Raw genomic sequence first — 23,096 nt, forward strand, 5'->3', positions numbered from 1 at the left:
CCATTGTTTCATGGTCACTGCAGACAAGGCTGCCCTTGAGCTTCACATCTGCTGCCAGCCCCTCGTTGGTGAGAACAAGGTCCAGCCTAGCACCCCTCCCTGTTGGATCCTCTATTACTTGAAGAAGGAAGTTATCATTAATGCATTCCAGAAACCTCCAGGATAGCTTATGCCCTGCTGAGTTGTCCCTCCAACAGATATCAGGGTGATTGAAGTTCCCCATGAGGACCAGGGCTTGTGAACATGAGGCTATTCCTATCTGCCTATAGAGGGCCTCATCCGATTGGTCTTCCTGGTTGGGTGGCATCAGCAGACACCCACTATAATGTCACCTGTCCTGTTTTCCCTCTAATTCTCACCCATAAGCTCTCAGTCAGCTCCTCATCCATCCCCAGGCAGAGCTCCATGCACTCCAACTGGTCATTGACATCAATGGATTTACCCTTTTCTCTCTCCTTAGTCAGTCTTTTCAGTTTGTTCTCTCCCACCAGTTTCAGTCTGCAGTCCTCCAGTTGCATAAGATGCTACTCCCAAGTGACTTGCAAAGCTCATTATGCATTGTGGGACAGCTGAGGGCAATTTCTTGACCTTGACTGGTATCACAGAGGTGCCTTGGCTTCCATCAGAAAAATGTTTCACTAATTGCTGGCCTAGCTTGTTCCTGCTCATGAAAACTCCTTCTGTCATGTTGCTTCACTAATGTACAACAGTCTCATCCAAAACTCTTTCCACTGACAAACCTCCCTCCCCATCATTAACCTTTGTGTGCTTCCCTGAGCAACAGAACATTCACAGAAATGCCATTATAGCAATGTTATGGCACTTGAACAAGTTGCTTATGAATAAAGCAGCTGGCTGGGGAACTGTATGTTTCAGCATACTCATCTCTGTTTATAGGTCTAGTTCTGACTTTACAAAATCATTATTCCACAGTCATATACCCTAAAAGGTATACTACAGGTTAGGGCCCAGCTTCTCTGTGGAACCTGTGTGAACTTTACCTTGCCAGAACTGTCATTAACATATACTTAATTAAATGGAAAGATAATGGAATATTGGTATAAATCAGCTAGCCATTTCCATACTCCTTCTGTTGCCACATACCTTCTCTTGTGTGCACTTTATGCAAGGTATTTATACGAGTAATGGTTCTGAATAAACAGAGCTGCTTAGGCTGGATGAATGATTTATGGAGCATGTTTCTCACCAGGTAAATAAAATCCTATGAATTTGGGAACGGCTATCTGGTGTTTCAGAAGACTGAAAATAATTACTCCTTGGATTTCATCCAGAATTATACTTTAGGATTTTGGTGAAGCAGCCTCACTTTTTTGGATAAGATGGGCTAAATTTTTGGGTTCTCCCTTGCTTAAGAAGAACAACGAGAAAGACCTAGGTAAGATACAATGCTATGGGAACCCACATCGTCAGTTTCCTGTTACAATGCACACACATCATGATGGTCCTTTCTGACAGGATGGGACACATCAGTCTCCTCCAAACACTGCCATCCCAATGAGTTTGCCTTTAGTCTCTGTGCAAATTTAGTTATGTCACACATGATAATTTTGTATATGTATAAAAACTAAGGTATATGCATATGCATGTATGTAGGCATAAAGGATACTACTGTGTACTGATAGACGCCTATTTTATGTAGGTCATTTCTTTTCAATAGGGAAATCACAATTTCTTTCTGAAATACTTGTAGTGTATTCAGCATGCCACCTCTGGGCTGCTGTGTGCTAACAATTTGCGGCTGTTTTCCTTAGTTCAGATAATGATTTCTAACATTAACGTTGACAGCATTTAGTCTCCAGACCTGGCTTGTTACAAAACAGGAACCTTGTCCACATCTGTTGTCCTCACTGAACCATAATGCCAATGCCACAGTAAACATGGTCTGAGAGCCAGGCATTGCTACCCAATGCAGAACAAGACAAATGCTGCAATGACCTGACAGTGTCATTTGAAATGCATCAATCTTTTCAGTTTCGTCAAGACCACTTATCAAAGGACTGTAATTCTAACATATAGTGTTCTATTTTGTAAATAATGACCTCAGACTGTGCTTCCTCTATTGTGAACTTTGGAGCATATTCTCTCTCTATTGGGATGGAAGAAATTTATACTTAAATTCTAATTTTCTACATCTTCTCTTTGAATTGTAAAAGGAAGTCCTAATGAAGGAGCCAGGAAAGTGGATCCTGCTGTCTCCACTCACTTTGTCAACTAAAATGGCAGCTGCTGTGAAATAGCACTGGTCCTCAGGCTAGATTCTGATATTTCTCATAAGTTTTTAAAGTAGGAGTGTTGCAGATAAAAGACCTGAATCATTATTTTGCAAGCTTCTTTTTTCAGCCCATGCCTTTCCAGCCAGTTCACTTTTATCCTCTTGCAATTATCAAAATAGGTATGGGACTGACAATCTTGTGCTGGTGTGACGCTTCTAGAGTATTGCCCATCACATAAAGAGAACACATGTTAATACAACTCAACCTTCAAAAGATTAAGAAAGTTTAGGAAAAAACCCGTAGCTCAAACAGATGACAGACAGTACCTCTGAGTAATGTGGTGAGAGATATTTCCCATTGTGTTTTGCAATGTTGTGCATGATTTTTAATGCCTTGTCTCCCTTTTTGCGTGTCAGGAGCCAACGTGGAGATTCAGGAACCACCCTGTAAGAATGCAGAAGTCATAAACAGGGGTTTTGTGCTTTAACAACATAGATAAACCAAGGTCCTTTGCTTTTTGCCTGTGTTAATACACAACACACTGATTCTTCAGTCTTTGGGATACAGAAACTCTTCTGTGGACTGCTTTTCCAGTCAGTCTCCTGTAAAATATCTTATCCTTGTGGGCAAGAAAGAAGAAAATAGACTATAACAGTACTCTGCAAAGCTGAAAAATGAGAAATTTAACTACTGTATTTGCACAATGGATGTCAAAATTATGATAACCAACAAGTGAAAGAGGTACCTGTAGAACAGCAAGGAACAATGAAAGTCAACATTAAACACATGTAGTACCAAGTAAAGGCAGAGAAGGAAACTTCCAGCTGTATCATTATAAGATAGAAGCACACACACTCAAATGTGTACATATTTTATAAAATGAACACAAAGCTCTACAACTGATTGGTGTTTCAGTTTCTGCTAGCCTAGGATTCCGATGATTCACAGTTTAAAAGTTCACAACAGGCAATGTTTAAGGAAGCAGTGTGCGGGAAGAGTGTATGGGGATTAGTTTCTTTGGGTCCAGCCCACAGGACAGTTGCACCCCACTGGGACAGATGTTCACCACAGCATAGTGCTCCACTCTCTCATTAGCTGTACTGCCCAACTCATGGGACCTGTAGGGCAAGTTCAGGCTTGAACTGAGTACATAATTAAAGGTAAAGGTGGGGTCCCATGGCTTATGGGAAAAGAAGACTTTGGTCAAGTTAACCAGATAAACAACCCTGGGCTAAGCAGGAGCAGAGCAGGGTTCTATGAAGGGCCAGCTGTGGCTGATGAGAGAGACAAATCCTGGACAGAAAAAGGAAAGTAATGTATCTCTGTGACTCACTAAAAAGAATTAAACATGCCAGAACCAACAATATGTAAATATCTTCTACTTAATATACAATATCTTGCACACTGAAGACTTGGGACCACAGCAGGTGCTCGAATAGCAATAGCAATAGCAAAAATGACAAGAGAAATGACTGCAACATTACCAGTAGTAGAGCAGAAAGAGGAAGTTAGGCAGTGAAATGGCCAGCTGGATCCCCTGCCAGGTGGGAACCAAGTATGCAATTCCAGGCAGAATCATAATTCCCAGGGTGAAGAATATCTGAATCACAATCCCAACAATCCGCTGGTCAGAACCAACGATCTCCGTCACTGAGCAGAGAGAAAGCCAAAATAAACAACACAGAAACAAACCTAACTCAAAAGAAAAATATTAGTGGTGGCACATAAAGAAGGATAATACTGTATCAGGTCACAAGTCTGTCTAGCCCAGCATCTTGCCTTCATCTGTACAAGACTGAGCTGTGTGGACTGAGACCATCCAGGGCAAGCACGGGTGACACCTCCTCATCAATTCACCTATCATTCTTCAACTAGAGGTTTTTCTGACTACATGTTTACTAATGAAATAAATAGGGCCGAACCAGGGATTTGAGACTAGTCATAAATTGTCAGCACTCTCCCTAGAACAATTCTGGCCTGTGCCCCAGACTAGATGATCCTCTGTGTAGGAGATATTCCCAGCAGGTAATATGGACACGGTGTCTGTGGGGAGGAGAGTTTAACCATGTCATGCTGGTTGTTCTGAGGGCTAAGGCATGGTCCACGGTTTGTTTTATTTACTAGAACAAGCATAGCATTTGTTGGGGTTTTTTAATCCTTCAGTGGATTTTTTGTTTTGTGAATGTGTCTAATCGCTTCTGAAACACATGTAATCCCATATTTTTGGCAATATCTCATGGCCATGAGATCCATGTTTGAGATGAGCAATTCATGAAGAAGTGTCTCTTGTTTATTTCAAAACTGTCACCACTACCTAACCTTTAGAGCAAAATCAGAGCGTTTTACCTTGGTTTATAATACACAGAAAATATTTTTTTTCTTCTACTAAAAGAGACACAATTTTACAAGTAACAGTGATTCATTTCAACTGGCAATTCAGTGAAATATGACAACATTACTATTTTTATTAACTATTTATCATGTCTGCATGGCTCAGGGGCAACTCTATTGCCTAAATGTAGCTGCTGCTCAGCATTGACCCAGGAATAGCTGGGCTGTATGTAAAAGCAAAGAGATGTTCTTGAGGCAGTCTGTTGCAGTTCTGAAGAACAGATCAGTAGCTTGGAAGATGTATTAATGGCAACTGTCCTCCTTGTGCAACCAAACCAATGATCTGTATATGTTTCTTAAAAGACGTTAGGTTGTTAAATACTCTGGGTGATGGTAGGACATAAGAGTAGATCCCTGAAAGCATTTAGATAAAATCACTCTGTCCAAGAATTAAGAACCTTTCTTAGGGCTGTGGTAATAAAGTCCCTCAGGATGCAGTATCTATGAACCTTTCCCTAAAGTCAGGCAGTCTAATCCGAATATTGCAAAACATTCCTTTCTGTTAAAACTTGGTCATTTTAAGGAAGCCATGGGTCTGTCATAAAACATGTTGCTGGTTAGAGCACTTGGCAAAATTTTAGGATAAGATCACAATTTAAAATTAAGCCATGTTCTTGGAAGTGAAGGGAAAAGCAACTTCTGGCCCTTTCACTGGATCTTGGACCTGAGCTGCTTATCAATGTAACTTTGCCCAGTAAACTGAAGTACTTCCGAGCTTTAGATGCTGGGAGGGCTAGACAGGTATGTTTGTGCATACGTCACCACAGTGTTCCCAGGTGTCACTGTAACTGTTTACATCTGTTTGCAATTCTGCTCTCACTCATCTAAATTTCACCAGGAATTTTAAAAAATTGTCACAGGCCTCCAAGACTACAGTGATGGCACAAATTTTTGCACTATATAATGATCTCATCACGGTGTTTTGGATTATCATGGTAGATATTTGAATAGGTGATTTTATTTTTAAGCAAATCTAGTAGGATCCTTTCATCAATGTCTTGCTATTTCATGTTCTAGAGAGGAGTTTCCCTTTCTGAACCTGGCAGTTATTCAAGATGTCACAACAATACCCTTCTCTCATTAAAAGTAAGCTTGCGATGTGAAGAGCTTCATTGCTGGGCCATGACAATATCCTATCAAAGAGTCTGGATCCCTGCTGGTTTGATGCTATTTAAAAAAGATCTTCCCTTCCTTTTCCCTTTTCGGGAAATAATAATCCTAATATGCACTCTGGTGCCCAACCTGGCACTAAGCAAAGTTTCCCAGCTAAAGAATGAAGATCAGTCATCCAAGTGTCTGTCCTCCCAGTGAGGAAAAGCAGTTAACTTCTCTGGGCATCTGTGAAAGATGTTCAGATTCTGCCAAAACTAACCATGTCCCTCTTTGTGTATCTAGTTTATTTGGGGCTTGCTCCGTAGTTTGTGATCATCTTGATGATCTTTTATGAAATAAGAAAACCTTTATATAGATACATTCTACTCTTCTACCTCTTAATGATTTATGGTAATCTCAGCCATAAAATTCCTCAAATAACATCAACAGAAAGTGTTGCATTGATGCTGAATTGCCTACAGCCAGCTGCACACAGGCATATTCAAGTACCACAGTGATGGGTAGAAAAGGAGAGCTTGGACAGTTTTGAAGGACACATCGCTCTTGTTAGTCTGCTCTCATGCATTACTTCTTCCTTGCTCTTCTCCACAGGATCCTATGAGGTCAGGCAGGCATGTGCACTTCTGCTCATTTCCATCCTATATCAGTACTGAATATCAGAAAGAGTTTGAACTTGCTGCCATTCTGAGAGGCCACCTCTGTAACCAGTAAATTAGCAGACACTGAAGGGTAAGGAATCACTATCCTGTTTAGCCACTGGAAAGGTCCCTAGCATGATCTTGATAAAGACCAGTGACTGCTTCTCCAAAATTCCGTTCAAGCATAAGCCCAGACCACGGATGATGCCAAGTTACAATTCGCATGCAGGCACCTTGTCTTGGAGGACAAATGCATTAACTAGGATCTACGTGGGTTATTCATTGTCTGCTGACCCCAGGGCAAGTGCTTTGTTCAAAGAAAAAATATTATCAAGAGCAGATGTAGCCAGACTCCTTGTCCTCCAAAAATCCCTCACTTTTCCTAACCAGAAAAGAAAGAAGATAACAGCTCTCACCGATCACGTAGCATGTCATCCATGTTCCCTTGCCAAACACGCCTTGGAGAAAACGGAAGATCAAAAATACAGTAAAGTTTGGTGCGAATGACACTATAACACCACATATCCCAACCCCAAGACAGGAGAGCAAGTAGATGAGGATTCTGCCATATCTGTTGAAAAGGGAAAAGAAAGTGAAAATCATTAAAAGACACAAATAGGTTTGGTTTTTTTTTTTGCCTGGGATCTCATTTGAATGCTAGGTCTGAAAGTGTTTTTTTGAGACTGGTCTTTCTCCAAATGGAGGCTGCTTGAAACTTTGTAGTGTTGGCCCTTGGGATATGGGACTCTTTTCCCCGTGGAAGTTATCACTGCCTTTATGGCACTAATTTTAGAACTGGTGATGTCCTCACCAGGCTCCATTTTATTTTAGAAAACAGTTTGTCTTTTTGTGTCTAAACTATGGCTCATATGTTACAGTTTAGAATTTTGATCCAGTTGAAATGAGGGCAACCTTTGTTGGGGATTTCTCTTTTCACAAATTAGTCTCCTAATAGTAATTGCAGCCAGCTTTGTGAAAGTAAGTAATTTCTTCTTTAATTAGTTTATGCGATTTTGTAGTGGTTTTTTAGGTTTAGACCACTTGTTTTCAAAGTCTGCCTAACATATTAATGAGTCTCATTTTCCAGCAAAAAACGTCATTATTAATAAGTGTGCGCAAGTTAAGCCATAACTAAAAAAAAAAAAAAAAAAAGCAACAAAACCTCCCTGTAGTTTCACAGCAGCTGTGCCCTTGGAACACAACTAGAATTTCCATTTTGATCTCTCGTCCATTGTTATTGTTGCTGTTTTAAGAAGAAGAAACTGTGAAAAATGATGTAGCTGTTTTTCTTACCAAAAAGTATTTGAGTGAAAATGTGTTTGTTCATTTTGTTCAAAAGTTTTCATGAGAAGAATTTATACAGGATGAAAATCAGGGTACTTTCAACCAGGTTCATTCTTTTCAGTGTTGTCAAGGAGACAAGAGTCTAGTGGTCTGACTGCATCATATTCCCCCAGTACTATCAATGTACAACATTCGTAGTTGTACAGTAGTTATATTATGCTTAATACACAAGTACTCCTAGATATATTATTTTATTTCAATAATTAGCTGTAATATCTCTACTCTTACACAGTCTTTAGGTGCTAGTATCACAACTGCCCAGCCAGACACTGAGCAGCAATATCTTAAGTTAGCCAGTGCCATAGCATCTTTTCCACCTTACTTTTTCCCTTATTACTATATCCCTTGGAAAGTTGAGGTTTTCCTTGAAAGTACTTTTGTTTGCTAGTTCAACATTTGTTATCTGAGATGACATTCCAGATAATTCTGTAAGTATTTCTGTCTACAAAGAAATAATATTTTAAGTTATTATTATCATTATCATTATTACAGAAACAAAAGAAAAATATAAGAGGCAGAAATAATTTTATAAACTGAAGAAATATGGTTTGCCATTGAAATCGGTGGTGCTCTCTATGGGTTGACTACTATTAGTTATCAGCACAAAGAAGAAGCCAGGCTCCCTCCTTCACTCTAAGAGCAAAGTAGAGCTAATGGGAGCTCTCCACTCCAGGGCAGGTCAGCTGTTTAAGCCTGAATATGACCCACATTTTTTCCTTCTTATTCATCCAGCCCTAACAGAGTTGAGGACCAACTTGATGGATCTATGACCTTGGTGGTAAGCATGTGAGTCCAGCCTGTGAATGGAGAGAGTTACCATACTGACTTCCTTCCTTCTTTCCTCAAGTAGCTGTTTTCTTCATCAGTGGTGCCTATTAAACATCCCCCAGTAAACACCAGTCCAGAAAACTCCTCTGAATGCTTTCTTTTCATTTCTGTGTCCTTCTATCCTTCCTGGGTCCAGATGTGCACAGAAAACATCAGAAACAGCAAGAAAAGCTCTTTTCATGACATTTTAAAGTCCAAACAGGATCAGTAAGTACGTTTGTGTGAAGTTTCCAGCCCAAAAGGAAGCAAAGATTATATTGGGTGAGTTTTGTTAACCCAGGCTGGGGATGTTTATCCAAAGTGAATTAAATCTCCAAAGTGTTGACACATGCTTATTGCAGGTGACATTACAAATTATTTCACCTCCAAACAAACCAAAGGACAGCAGTGCTTATACAGTACCTGTCTGCAGCGTAGCCCAGGGTGAACGCACCAGCCAGAAACCCCAGATTGAGGACAGCCTGTGAGAGATCCAGCATCCAGGCATTGCCGCACACAAGGTTATACTGCGGGAACAAGGGAGAGGCATAAGCACCTCCACTGGGTCATTCATCATCCTCAGGGCAGAACATTATAAAAACTGCACAGGGACAGGCTGGAAGGGGAAGAAGCAGGAAAAGGGGGAAAGGAAGGGAAAGTTCAAATATGCTTGTTCACCAGCAAGCACCAGTGGGCCAGGGAAACGCAGCCATAGCAAACACTCCTCAAGCTATCATGAAGATCGAAGGAGAGTTCCTTGCCAAAAGGATGCCTTGTTTCATACATCAGTTGTCCAGAAATGGAAAGCAAATTGCTCTTTTGCAAACCAAACACAACGCTGTTAAACATGTTGCCAAGGCAAAGCCATGACTTTGTTTAGTGCAGAATAAGGGTGCACAGCTCTAGCCAATTAAAACATCAGCTTATAGAAATGGTTTAATTATTTTTCTTAGTGCCTTCTAGATAAAAGCAAAAACATGTAGTCTCTGAGGAAACTGAAAACAGATCTCATCAATTTCAGACACATTGGATACATATTTTCTTGGTGTAGCTTTCCCAGACTTTTCCATTCCTCACACTACATTAGCCATAACTCCCTAACATACGATGTTACATTGGTGCATATCTGAAGAATTCATTAACAGGGATGGGGTTGAGTGGGGGTGGAGGGAAGAGAGAAGTGGAAGAGACAAAAGAATACAACATAACTAGTAATTAAAACTAAAATGAAACTAAAAATAAGCAGTTATCCAGACAGCATATCATTGGAAATTACTTTAGATGTTCTTAGAGAATAAAGAAATACTAACAGCTGCCTGCCAAGTTCTGCACACCTTATAGGAGTCAGGAGGTTTCAATCCATACCTGGGAGAACCTTAAGAACAACGTGACTTCAGGACCAAGGGAAGCTACAGAACAGCAGCTGCCACCATTTAACCTAGAGACACCCTTTTGCCTTCAGGCATGAGCTGCAACGAATCTTTTCAGCGATAACGAGGTGCTGGTTGCTGAAGGGCACACACTGTGTCACATTTGTGCTCACCAGCTGTACCACAATAGCCGTGCTCAAACACTGTGCTTGGACAGGGTGTCCACAGGGTGGGTTAGAGAGATTAACAGCCTCTTCTGCCACTCACAGTTCTCCAGACTTTGAAATTTAGTGCTGCAAACCTGAGCTCCATCTTAGTCCATTTGTATGCTGTAATACCCAGCAAGTATTTCCTGGGCCTGGGATTTCAGAGGTGCCTACACAGGACATACAGAGGGCACCCAGACTTGGATTTCACTGAGCCTGAATCTGGATGCAGAAATCTAAAGTAATACTCTTAAAGGTTTATTTATGTACCTAAATAAGAAACCATTTATTTTAATATTCTGAACTCCACACAGGTGCCATTCACACTCATTTCTATGAGCTATTCTTCACTTTTTAAAATTGAAGATGGTTAAATGTTAAAAATGGTTCCAAATGTACTATTAGCACTGTCACTGGTAATGACTGCAGTAGAATCATTGTTAGGCATGATGATTTTACTGGAAGTCCAGGATTTGGGTTTGTTTGAAGCTTTTTGTTTTTCTGGAAGCAGTAGGTCTGGGAATTTTGTGACTGAGAACTGCAGTTTCCAGCTCCCACAACTGTGAAGAAGAACTTGGCTAGTAATATCATAGGTCCCCAACCTGATAGATATCCCATCCCCACTGACATTAAACAAAGCCATGGTTTTGATGTTTACTCTGGGGAGCCTGACTGGCAACCTTTCAGTCAAGCCAGATCATCAACATCTGGCTTCTATTTCTGTAAATCTTGCAAGAGCTGAAGAAAACTCAGCTTCCTCTGAGAAGAATAAAACCTGCTCTCAGCAGCCATACTCAAGGGCTATTGCAATGCTTCCCTAAAATAGCCTGAACATGAAGCAGCATTTTCAGACTTCAAACACTACTTAACCTCTTGTTTCTTGAAACTATGACAATCCTGGCAAATAGTATCAACATATGCAGGTTTAGAAAGCACAGTTTTTTCATGAGAATGACCATTAAAAGGAGATTTTAGAAGGCAATGCAATTGACTATGGTGATTTGGGCTGTCAGAAGAGCATCTGCAGCCACCTATACAGGGCAATACGGTTTATAAAACAGCTACAAGAAAGTATTGGCTTCAAAAGTGTGCCACTGAGGTGTAACAGAAAAGGAAATAATCACATGAAGAGATAGGCAGAGAGGGCAAGCAGGAAGAGTGACTTCACATGAGCTCAAGGAAATCTCTCAGACTTAACCAGAGCTGTACTCAGCTAGATACCTCACAGGACACGTCTGGTGCTGGTCCCCCAGCCAGGGTCCATGCTGGACATGCTGGCCCTGCCATGTATGCACCACAGGGACAGCTGCTGGCCTTGTATATGCATGGAGAAATATATACATTGGCTGGTTGGCAGGTCACTGTCACAGCTCCTCTGGCCAGCTTGGCCTGAATTTCAGGTGCAGGTGAGACATTCAGGTGCTGAATGTTGCTGCTCAGCTGAGCTTTTGCACCACGCAACAACTGCTCTCCCAGGACCTCAAAGAACAGCACAGTTCTTTCACTCTCCTTGCCTGTCTTGCTACATAGCTGCACTTTTCTCAATGGGTTTTTGGTCAGACCAGTGCCAGCCACATAGACCCCACGATCTGCTGTGTGGGTGACAGCTCTAGTGAGAGCTCAGAGCCCCATGCCCTGGGCTGTTTTACAAAATGCTCAGTTATTTCACACCATTTCCTACTGCTGGCTTCAGATCTGGCTGTAGTGCACTGGCTTTTCCCAGACATTTACAGTGATGGAGCGTGACAGAGGTCAGCTTCAACCTTCACCTGTGGTCCAGCTTTGAACACTGTTTAACACGAATCTTCATGCCACTGTTTTCTGCTTCCAGCAGACACCTGTGGAGTGACCCTGGAAGTGTCATTCTGCAGAGAGGCACAGGGAGCCCTCACACCTCTCTCTCTGTAGTCCCCAAGAATAACAGAGAGATCTGAGCCTGTGATCTGCAGAGTGAGTCATCTCCCAATGAAGGTTAAGATCACTCTGCACCTTATAAGCAGCTTGGCTTCTTGAAAGATCAAAACCCTGGAGAGAAATATCATGCTGATTGATAGATCAGCAGGGAGGGTTTCATACAGGAACAGGTTTAATAGCCTTTCATAGAATTGCCTGAGTCAGAAAACAAAACATCCTTCGACGCTTGCAATTGCTCCTGAAGAAGATGGTTATGAGTGAATACTCCTCCTCATAAGCCAAACAGCAGATGAGAGAATGGGGAAGAGAGTAAGAACATTATTGCCTCACCAGAAACAGCAATAAAATAGTGTGATAACAAAATTTATAAGTGCAGGTAATAACAAAGCCATTAAAGCAATGTCAAAATGAGATGATGCTTACACGTACATAAAAACCATAAATAAAAACATTGCAAATTGCTTAAAATCCACTCGCCCGTGGATTCAGCTGTCTATTTCAGAGACCAAGCCCCAGGTTTCTAACACCTACTAACGACACTGGGATTACAGCCCTCCCCAAACCAACACACCAGGTTTCCCAAGCCGCAGAAGGCTATCCTGGCAGCCCAAGCGATGACGAAGGGACTGCCGTCATCAGCAGAGCCCAGGGAGGAGAAGTGTTCTTCCCGCCCTGCCTCGGGACGGCGCTGGCCCAGCACCCTTGGTGCCCTGTGGAGCCACGGTCCCAGGAAGGGCACCTGCCCTTTGAGGAGCAGAGGGAAAGCTACAGAGCTACAAAGGTGGCTGAGGAGCTCAGCTTCCAGGGTGGTGGTGGGTGGCTGTGCCGGGCAGCGCTGGGGCCATGCCCTGGCGAGCAGGCAGCTGGCACAGAGCTGCCAGGAGGGACCAGCCCCAGCACCCACTGCAGGCACTGGCCTTCAGGGTTTAGAGTTTTGATCCTTTTTCAAGAGGTATATTTATTGTTTAAATAATTTGATCCCTCTTTACTGTAAACAGGCAGTGAATAAGCTATCATGAAAGGAGGCAGGAGAATGAACACATGCCAGAAAGAGAGGAAGAAAAATATCTTTACCAGAGAGAACTCTTTCATCTGAACAGCAATTTCATTTGATTTAGGCAGCAGCAAGAATTAGATCTTGGCTAACAATATAGTCAAATATTTTAAATACTCTGAGAAATAGGAAAATACAGAAAACTTCTAAGAGACTATGAACTCTTTCTGAAGAGATTAGTGACAATACTCTAACTGTACTCTCCTAAATTAGCCCTGTGCCTTGTTATTTTCTAAATATTTAAATAACTCCTGGTACAGATAAGCATTCTCAGACCTTTTCTGTTTGCTTGACGTAGCACCTAGCATTTAAGACATCACCCCACTAATGCCTTGCTTTTCGTTTGCAAACATAACCTTTAGAGGGGAATGTAACCTTTAAAAGAGAATTACACACCCTGCAGAGATCTTTTTTTGATCCAAGCTGCTTGTCAGACCCACATCACCACTTCAGCTGTGACCTGGTTTGGTAACACCTGACAGTTATCCCCATCTGCATCTGTTTACCCATGATTTCAGCCTGTCTCCAAGCTAGCCATCAGTCCCCCTATATGACACTCCCCCAAAACATCTCCCACTTCCCTTGCTAGCAGCCTCCAAAAAAGGGACCAGAATAGTGCCTCCTCTGTTTCTGAACAGTCATATGCCTGTCTATGCATGGGCTGATGTTTACACTCCAACCACACAGGTGGATGTGGTCCATGTTGTGAGGAGCTCACCAACCAGGAGCACTTCCATGCTAATAGCCAGTGGCTTCAAGGAGCAGAAGAGCTATACTTGTTAGTAACCATCTCTCACTGTCAGTAGTAGGAGATCCCATTCCCTGAAAGTACACATTCTTCTCATAATGTACCAAAAAAATCCCAGCATACGGTCTTTAAATGTCACAGACTACCTTCCTGTGATCCCATGTGGTTTCCAAAATTGGTAACATTGAGAATCAAAAACTCTAGTGCTGTCTATCTGTCTAGATCACAGCTGTCTGACTTTGGTTTTCTTTGTTTTCTTCCTGAACTTTCCACTTTTGCAACTCCAGGGATGAAGAGCTATAGCTCACACCAGTTGAAAATAAGCAGGGGAAGAGATGTGAGACCAGTGGCTCGTTGCTGATCATCACAGAAACCTCAGCAAGCTGGGACCCAGCTGAGGTTTCCCTTCAGAAATGTAACCTCTGTGGCTGCAACAGCACACCCCTGCTGCTGCAAAATTTGAGACATATTCTAGAGAAACATTTGGGAGACATCGGAGTGAGGAGAGCTTACAGTCCTGTCCTCCCTGTGCATTTGTAGGTGCCTCTGTCCACAAACAGTGTCCTCGCAGTGCATGTCTATGCCATGACGTAAACATTTCTGCTTTCACTTGAATAAGTTTACACAGGACAACACATCAGAAACAGAACGTTGTGCCCTGTGTTCAGTGCCCTTTCCTTCCTAGACTAAAAATTTAACTGCTAAAACAGTTACTGCAGTGTGAGGGGAGGGATATGGAAAAGGAAAGGAAAGCCTTAGTTTTTTTTTTCCTCTGATCTTAAGCCTATTTGTTGACCTGTATTGCACTGGCTACACCTGGACCCTGTTAAAATCTAGCTCACCGGCTCCTCAATGCAATCATCAAACAGGTGAACTAACTCAGCTGGCTGGCCTCAGCTGAGAGCATGTCCTCTTCTTCAGTATTGCCATGCTCCCAGCTAATCCCCTCACTGCCCAAGTACATACACCCAGCACAACCCTGCAATTCCTCTCTGCATTCAGAGCAACACTTACCTGCATGATTTCTATCCACTGTATGACAAAAAGCATTGTGTGCCGGAACATGGCCTCCTTCCATTTAGGGAAGTGACTAAAAAAGTTGCATTGCCCACAATGATAAACAGTGCACATCTGCACTCCCTTTGCCACAGCCTTGGCAATGAGCTGCCATCCTGAGCAGAAGTGAGGTGCTGCCAACAGAGACAAGCAGAAGGAACCAGCTCCATCAGGACATCCTCTTCTATAGTCTCCTTAACAGAGGGGGTAAAATCAGTCACTTCCACCCTTGCAGTACACTCCTGCTTGGAAATACATCCCTGTGATGAACCCACTAGAGGTTTGACCATCAATGTGAAATCCCAGTACAGATTTATAGTAGCAATGGCGTGGCTGGAAGGAACTGCACTGGTATGCTTTGCTGATCTCTAAAGCAGCAGCAAGCCAGCACAGTGAGATCTCTCTGGGAGAGGGAAGAGGTTTTGCGCTCATTCCCTGTAGTTCATTAGTGGAGTAACCTCTATAGAAAGGACTGGGAACTGGCTGAGATGGGAGCTGAAGAAATACTTATACGTGACTAATGACTGGGAAACATGGGGACTGGGGCAACTTCTCATTTCTTCATAGCTTTGGTAGAAGGCAAACGTTTTCCATTTTAGTTCGACATGCAGGCTAACCAGACTTGTAATTCCTGGTACTTGAGAGGCCTTTACGCATGAAGCAACTCCAGAAATACTTCAGCACACCTATCCCTACAGAAATGCATTGCTTTAAGTGACAGTATGTCATTAAAAGCTCCTCAAAATGTAACAACTTTGAGCAAGTGTTTGGAAGCACTTTACTGACAATTACAATTAAATTTGAAAATGATGGATTAAATTCTTTGGTCAATAAAGAGATCTACAGCGATCCCTCAGTTCAATTACAAGAGCATACTGAGACCCCCCACACATATTTTAAGTGACATTCATACAAATTATTCAAGCATTCATTGAAACAGAGGCTGGTTTACCCTTCCATTCCCAGTAACAAATGGTTTAGAGCAATATTTACTGTTTAAGGAAACCTGAGGAGATGCAGACTGTGGCTGCATGTTCCTTATTTGTTGCTGGGAAGCTCTTCTCCATCTCTCTTGTCCTCTGGCCTGTCAAACTACTATCTTTCACACATCCTTACTGCAACAAAACACCCTGCAAGCGCATGCAATGGAAAGGGAGAAATTACTTTTTTGTTCTCTTTCTGTCAAAGTTTCTCTCAGACTGCTAAGGGACTAAGCTAGGACACTGTCCTTCTTCATGTCTTGTTTCAATCTGAGCACTTAACAGGACGAATGGAGTCAGCCATTACCCTGCTCCCCGGGCATTATGACTCACGGCCTGAGGAACAGCTTAGCTTTGAAAACTTTGGAGGTTTCCCTCTTGCTCATGGCCCAAGGTCCAGCTGGTACTTTCATGTCCCTGACACCCAAATCACGCACTCATTGAGCCTCCTAGGACGGAAGACTTGTTCTGTCCTTTTTTCTTATGTTTATCCATGTCCAAAGCAACAGGGAAGTGGAGAAACTTACCATCTCCTAAAGGGGGGAAACTGCAGCTGTCCTAAAAAGAACAGGAAAACCAAGGCCTGAACCCTCAGCCAGTACCAGCTGGCTCGATGGCAGTGACAGAAATGTGGGCCCATGGGTGTAACCCATGCAAAGAACTGCTCCAGCCCCTCTCATATAGGCAAAGCTTAGTTAGACCTTCATAAGAAATTCAGCAATTGCTGCTCCCTCTGCTCTTCTGTCTGCCCTTTTTCCCTTTTCGGTCCACTACTTAATATTAATCCCACCATGATGGTGGAAATAAGAGAGGGTACTGGCATGCCGGTGGCGATAATCACACTAGATCAACACTTTGAGGGTGAATCACACTGTTTACTGTCTTGGAGGAGGACAGCAAAAGGACCAGCTATGCTTTCTCCACCCTGAGCTTGACTACCATGTTATGTCCTGCTCTGAGGGACTGTAAAAACTTTGAGACAGACATTGCTTTGCCTACAGGTTTCTCTGCAAATGCTGGCTGACTTATTTTCTGAGACAGCTGGCAAGCAGAGGAGTAAGAAGATTTACTCCCAACAGGTGCAGTAGGATATGTTCAGATGATCATTTGTCCACTTCAGACCTCTGACTTTGGCAATAAATTATTGCCAGGTCTCAAAATGACATAATTTATAGCGTGAAGTCTTGCTGCAGACAGGGCCTATTGGAATCGGTCCCTTCTGCTGAACTCCTGCCAACAAAGTCTGCTAATAGGCTTAAATATGCCAGCTGCGCTGTAGCTGCTGATGACTGTGTTGACTTCCCTCTTCCTTTCATCCACCACTACAGGCCACTGGACCTGCAGACGCAATTGTAATTCATGCACATGCCTCTAGGAGTCATCTTCGCCAAAAATGTCTGAATAAAATGTCTATCGCATTGCAAACTACCACCAGCCACCCTTTCGCAGGGTGCTAGGCTTTCTCCACTGGGACTTAAGTACACAGTGCCAAACCCCAGCAGTATTAAATTCAGTCTTCAGCACAGCTCCCTGGGGACATTAGGTTTTTTAAATTCCATGTGTCCTGGGTACGTGTGTCCCTCACAAGGCTCACCCAGCAGGGGATGGCAGGCAACATATTTCCTACTCCTTTTACGGAGAGCAGGGGGTGACTCGGGCTCCCGTCCAGACCTGCAGGCCAGAGCAGGAGGCTGTGGCTCCCCTGGTCCACCACAGCCCCCCGGCACCCCTGATCTTCCTCCTCCTCCATCTACTGTGCAGAAAGGCTGCCCTTTCCTGCCCTCCTCCCCCTGAGAGGTGCTGCTGTCACCAGCCTTCCCTCCAGAGCAGAGCCAGCCACCTGCCACGACCAGCACCATTTCAGATGGCACCAGCTGGCACGAGCCAGGAATGGATTTAGCTCCATAATTACCCACTCAGCCTCCCTCTCCAAGCAAAATCTGAGAAGCCACTGGGTTCCCATCCCGCTGCTGACGCATGCAGCCACGTCTTCCAGTTTCACAGGGAGCTGTGCAAGACCCACTCAATTAAACGGGAGAGCAGACTGCACTGGGCCAAGGTCCTCTGTGCAGTTCCACCTCCTGCGACACCCTTACGTTGGAAGGGTCGCTGCCAAGTTTTACACATAGCAGAGGAGTTTGCTGATATCTTGAAACCTTTATATCATCCCAACTCTGGCTTACTTGACTCTATTTCAGACATCACGGTGCTGGCCTGTGTGTGCAGCACCAGTGGATAACTCCTGTGATCCAGATTGCCCTCACAGAAAATCCTGACCTAAAACAATGGAGCACAGAGACCCTTAGGAATGTCACTGGTAGGGACCACCTCTCAGAGTCCTTTAGACATCCAAAGATTTTGAAAGGGAATCTTTAGCAATGCTCTGTCACCTGTCACTAGACCAGGCTAACTGGCTTTGCCATGGTTTGCTCCTGTGATTATTTCTTAATAGATTTTCCTCTTCTCAAACACTGAAGGGGCAAAGCCCTGATACATTCTCTCAGCACCCTGATGTACCCCAGCACTGAGACTCAGGAGTCCTGCAGCAGCAGATGATGCAGCAGGCACCCCAGGTACTGCTTGCAAAGCACTAAGTGTTTTTCACCAGTCCACATTCTCCCTTTTTCCTCTGATTCCTTCTGCTGATGCTACTGTGAACACCCTTGTGGAAGATAGCTAAGATGAGAGAGCAACTAGCGAGCAACATGCTCTAGTCATGCACAAATCAGAGCAATGAAGTCAGGTACTGCAACACCATTCATTTCACAACTCCTCATAAATCAGTCTTTCCAGGCATATGATTTAGCTCCTTTAGGGTGATCAGAACTGACTGCAACAACCTATGGTTTGGCTGATGGACCTACTCTGTGATATGACATCTTTTCCCAGCAAAGGCTTTACATGCCTGCATTTGCCCTTTGCCTCTCCTTCCACACTGCCAATCCACAGCAGATCTGCGCTTGCCGTAGGCCTGGAAGAACTCTTTCAGTCTTCCACTTCTCTCTCTTTGTCCCTGAATATACATCCTTCAGACTGACATATAACTCATCCTTTTAACTTTGTCTCCCTCGTCACTTCCACTGCTGATTCAGCCAGACATAAAGTGCCAGGAATCATAAGACAGTTGAAAGAAACAGAAACATTTCTGCACACATGGACAATATGAAGCATTTACAGTAGACATATGAGAAAAGACGTCTTTGATGAGCTGATTAAACAGAGCACAAATCTGATTAAATTCAGTCATGATTTGTTAGAGCCTCAGCTGAGTGAAAGGATACTACATTAAATCTGGGATTTAAATTGTCTTTGCTGGACATATAATGCATTAAGATATCAAGCTCCTTTTAATAGCTGATCTCAAAGAAATTGAGCCAGGACATGCATGCCACAAGCTTCCTTTATAGATGAAGAAACCAATCCCCATGGGATGTGATTTATCTGGCAAATGTTGCAAAACTGGGAAGAAAGCTCAAGTGCCACAGGTCACAGCTCAGCACCCTCCAGCCAAGGTGCACCTGGCCAGCAAGAGTCCCTCTAGGAGCAGCCATGACATTGATGACGGGACCTGCTGCCCCGGCACATGGGACAGACCGTGCCAGCCTGTCACTACTTGCAGACTGTTACTCCCTGGTTTTCCCAATGTGCGCCTTTGGGAGCACAGGTGGGGAGCGCCTCCCCAGGCATCCCTCTACCCCGCCTCCCTCCCCTGCCCCTAGAGAGTCTCCCCAGCAGAAGAAAGGAAGAAGGTACAGATGGACGAGGTGTTTGCCAGAGAACATTGAACCTTTCACTCCCATTTATTACTGCAACACAAACACTGGTTTAATTTTCTCTTAGCTGTACCCAGTGGATCAGCACTACTGGAAAATCACAATGGCTTTGCTAGATACAGAAACTGCAGCCATAAATGGACTCTGAGCACAGTCTTATGGACACAACTTACATGCTTTCACCTACAGCAAGGCTGAAGGGAAAAAAAAAAAGGAATAACAAAAGAAAAGAAGTCTCCATGGTTTTATTCTTAATCTCTGAGGATAATGGCTAGCACAGACTGCCCAGGTAAAAGACACCATGACCTAACCCCTTACAGTCCCCCAGCAGAGATACCGCAGCAACAGCAGCACAACCTTTCCACCACGGCTGCCTCCTGCGGTTCGCTCCAGAGGCAGACTGTGGCTCCTGGGCAGCATTTGTCCTCCTGCCCACCCAGCCCCAGCTGCCACTGCCAGCACAGACAGAGAGAGAAGTCATTCCCAGGGACTAAAGTTTGGCACCAGCTCCCTGGGCGTCACTGGCAGCCCTCTGAGCAGCCTCGATTTTGGCAATCACACACAAAAGCCAGTTCTGAACCTCTGCTCTAGGGCCAGCCAAGTGCTCTGATTTATCTTCTGAGCATAGATCCTGGCTAAAGCTGTTCAGGTCAGATGCAGTGCTCAGGGCACAATGCTGCTGCACTGAAGAGCCTGAAGCCTGCAAGCAGATCCAGTGGTCCCAGCTGGATGGTGGAAGGATGATGAATTGGAAGGTTAGGATAGGCACCACTTTTCAGTTCAGTGTTTGCTCAGGGCTTTGCCTGCTGTGCCCTGCCCCGTGTTTCAGAGGGCACAGCTTCAGTGCAAACACCCAGCTAAAATCCACAGCGGGAGACTCATGAGACAGGCAGCAGCCAGAGCCCACGGCTGTGCTGCCACATTCCAAGGTGCACCTTGATGATTTCTTAGCCAACCCCTCTAATCACGCTTCATATTTTTCATTACTGCATCGGTGACAGTTACTGTCAGGATGACCTTAAAATACACACTCTTAGTGTGCAGACTGTGTCCTGGAGCCAGATCACAGCACATCCATGGCATGATTACAGATTACACAGGGGATCTCCTAGGAAAGCATCTTAAATGGCCTTTTGCAGCCTTGTTAAAAAATCACTACATTTGCCAGTGCTCTGCAGTTCTCTGACACTGACATTTCAGGAAAAGCTGAATGATTGTTTTGGGCGAAGATATGTGTTCGATTTTTTTTCTTTAGTAAGTACATTCATTTCTGCTGACTCCTGTCAGATCTCAGAAGTATATTCTGTCATGAGGGTTTTTTTTTTTTTTATTACCTGCAGACTTAAATGTTCAGCACTGGAAGTACAGAGAATGGATAACACACAGTGGTCTGGATCATCAAGTGGTATCGGTCAGCTACACTTGGAGTTTACACCACCAAAGTTACTGACCCACAACTGAGCACCAGAAGACTCAGCTGCAAGGACTTAACTCTTTATTTTAGTCTGACATCCCTCTAGCAACAGAGTAATCTCTGTGTGGGGTGTTTGGCTTTGCATGTAGTACTTGGCCTTGGAGAGCCACCCTTCAGATCAGCTTACTTTTACCTAAAAGCTGACACTTGATCACATTCATTGACCCAATTTGCTTGTGACTTGGAATAAAACAAACCCGGAAAGGAAAACCAGCCACCAAAGCAAAGACGCTTGCAGCAGCATTCCCATTTTACTGCTGCAATCCCACGCCAGGACGGAAGCTGCTGATTAGAGGATGGGGATTTTTCTTACCTCGCTGACGATGGAGGAGTGGGGATGTTCATACACCCAGTTATGGTGGCAGGCAGCGAGCGGCAGGTTGCCAGCGCTGTGATTGCTGTAGTGGGCGAGCGGGCTGGTGCAGCTGACGGAGCCGTCCCATGAGATGTCCAGCCTCTCGCATTGCCCACTGGAGGATGCATTCCCCAGGAGCAGGGGCAGTACCGTGAAGTTTCGCTCCTCTTCCAGTGTCCAGCCACATCGTTCACTTAATTCAGCTGCCCCAGGGATCCTGCACCAGTAGTTGTCGGGTGTTTGCCCAAGGAAAACCACGCTGGCGAACAGGAAAGAAAAAGTTATGCCCGTCTGGCAAAGGAGGAAAAAGACCCTCTTTTGAAATCTTCCAAATTCCCCAGCTTCCTTCAAAACCTCATCAAAAGTTGGCATTATGCGAGGCGGTCTGTCCACTTGTAGCAGTCCAAGAGATGGCAGAGTTTGCTTTCACACTTTGCATCGACTTCTGGCACTTCCTACAAACGTGACCGTCTCGCCTCCCCTCGCTCCTCTCCTCTCATGTGTACGTACCCGCACACCCCACGCGTGCACACGCACGGACACGCGAGACACGTGGGCGTGCAACGCCGCCGGTAGCATGAGGGAGTGGGAAGGGGCAGAGCGGCGGGCAGGCAGGCTAGCGTGCGCCCAAGCACACACACGCGGAGACTCAGGGCATGTCAAGCAGCGTGGGGCTCACACGCAGCCGGGGAGGAGTGCAATTTAAAGCGCACAAACATATTGTAGGAGAGGAGGGGCGTGCATTTCCTATTCATCCCGAATGTTAAATAGATTATGTAATAAACCCCGTTAACTCCTTCGGGGAAGGCAAGTCGCAAATGCCAGCTCCCACCACAGCTAGGATAAATTAATAGGTGTGAGGACAAAGCAGAGAGTTAAATGGGAGAGAGTGCAGAAGCTCTTGCAAAAAAAAAGCAGCAGTGAGTGATGCAGCCTCTCTGCAGGACGGCAGGGGCAGGAAGAAAGTTGTTTCAGAGAGAGCTATAAAGTCTTTCCTTCAGCAAACAGAAATGAACACTGCAGCAATGTTTAATTACTTCTCCAAAGCGTTACTTCACCATACGTATGGATTTAATTTTCAAGAGTCTTTCTTTTCTGTACTGTAAATAAAGCGAGGTTCACAAACTCTGCCAGTCCAAAATCCAGAAATTTTTTTTAAAAAGCTGGATCTACCTGTTCAAGAAGTCTTTTGTATGACTTTGTTAATTTTCATTTCACAAAGTCTTACAAATATTTAAAAGAGAAATGACCAGTTTTTCTTCCCCAAAACTGATTGGAAAATAAGTTATCTCACTTTTCTGTTTAGCTGCTTAAGTGGGGGAAGAAGGGAAGGGGGAGACACAACTGGGGTGCATTTTGTGTGCACATGAGCACATCTTGTGCAGAACTCCCTGAATCAAATCAGACATGCAACAGCAGGTGTTTTGCACTTTGTTCAGGATCGTGAGGTCCATGGCCACTCAATTCTCTTGCAAGAAGGAGCACAGGGACAGCACTTATCAAAGATGTCTCCTGCAATCCCTTCTCTCTGGTTATCTACAGCTTTGACCAGGGATGTCTATAATTTTGAAGCAAAGTACAGTTTCTAAAACAGTTAGATTCAGACCAAGGAAGGCTTTGATTACTATACAGACTTTGT

The 23,096-nt window shown here is 44.0% G+C and overlaps 1 protein-coding gene across 1 annotated transcript in view; it reads right to left on the reverse strand.

The window, feature by feature from the left end:
• SLC22A3 (solute carrier family 22 member 3) overlaps positions 1-22,104 on the reverse strand; it is a 36,573-nt gene extending 14,469 nt beyond the window's left edge. Inside the window, exons 1-5 of the mRNA XM_009972936.3 lie at positions 21,416-22,104; positions 8,951-9,054; positions 6,793-6,947; positions 3,719-3,884; positions 2,561-2,678 (exon numbers count right to left, since the gene is read on the reverse strand). Of these exons, the coding sequence (XP_009971238.2) occupies positions 2,561-2,678; positions 3,719-3,884; positions 6,793-6,947; positions 8,951-9,054; positions 21,416-21,829 (957 nt within the window). The 5' untranslated portion in view covers positions 21,830-22,104. The remainder of the gene's footprint in view (positions 1-2,560; positions 2,679-3,718; positions 3,885-6,792; positions 6,948-8,950; positions 9,055-21,415) is intronic.
• Positions 22,105-23,096: the final 992 nt, after the last annotated feature.

Source organism: Tyto alba, unplaced genomic scaffold (genome assembly GCF_018691265.1).
Source record: "Tyto alba isolate M040663 unplaced genomic scaffold, T.alba_DEE_v4.0 Super-Scaffold_22, whole genome shotgun sequence".
Taxonomy (NCBI): Eukaryota; Metazoa; Chordata; class Aves; order Strigiformes; family Tytonidae; genus Tyto; species Tyto alba.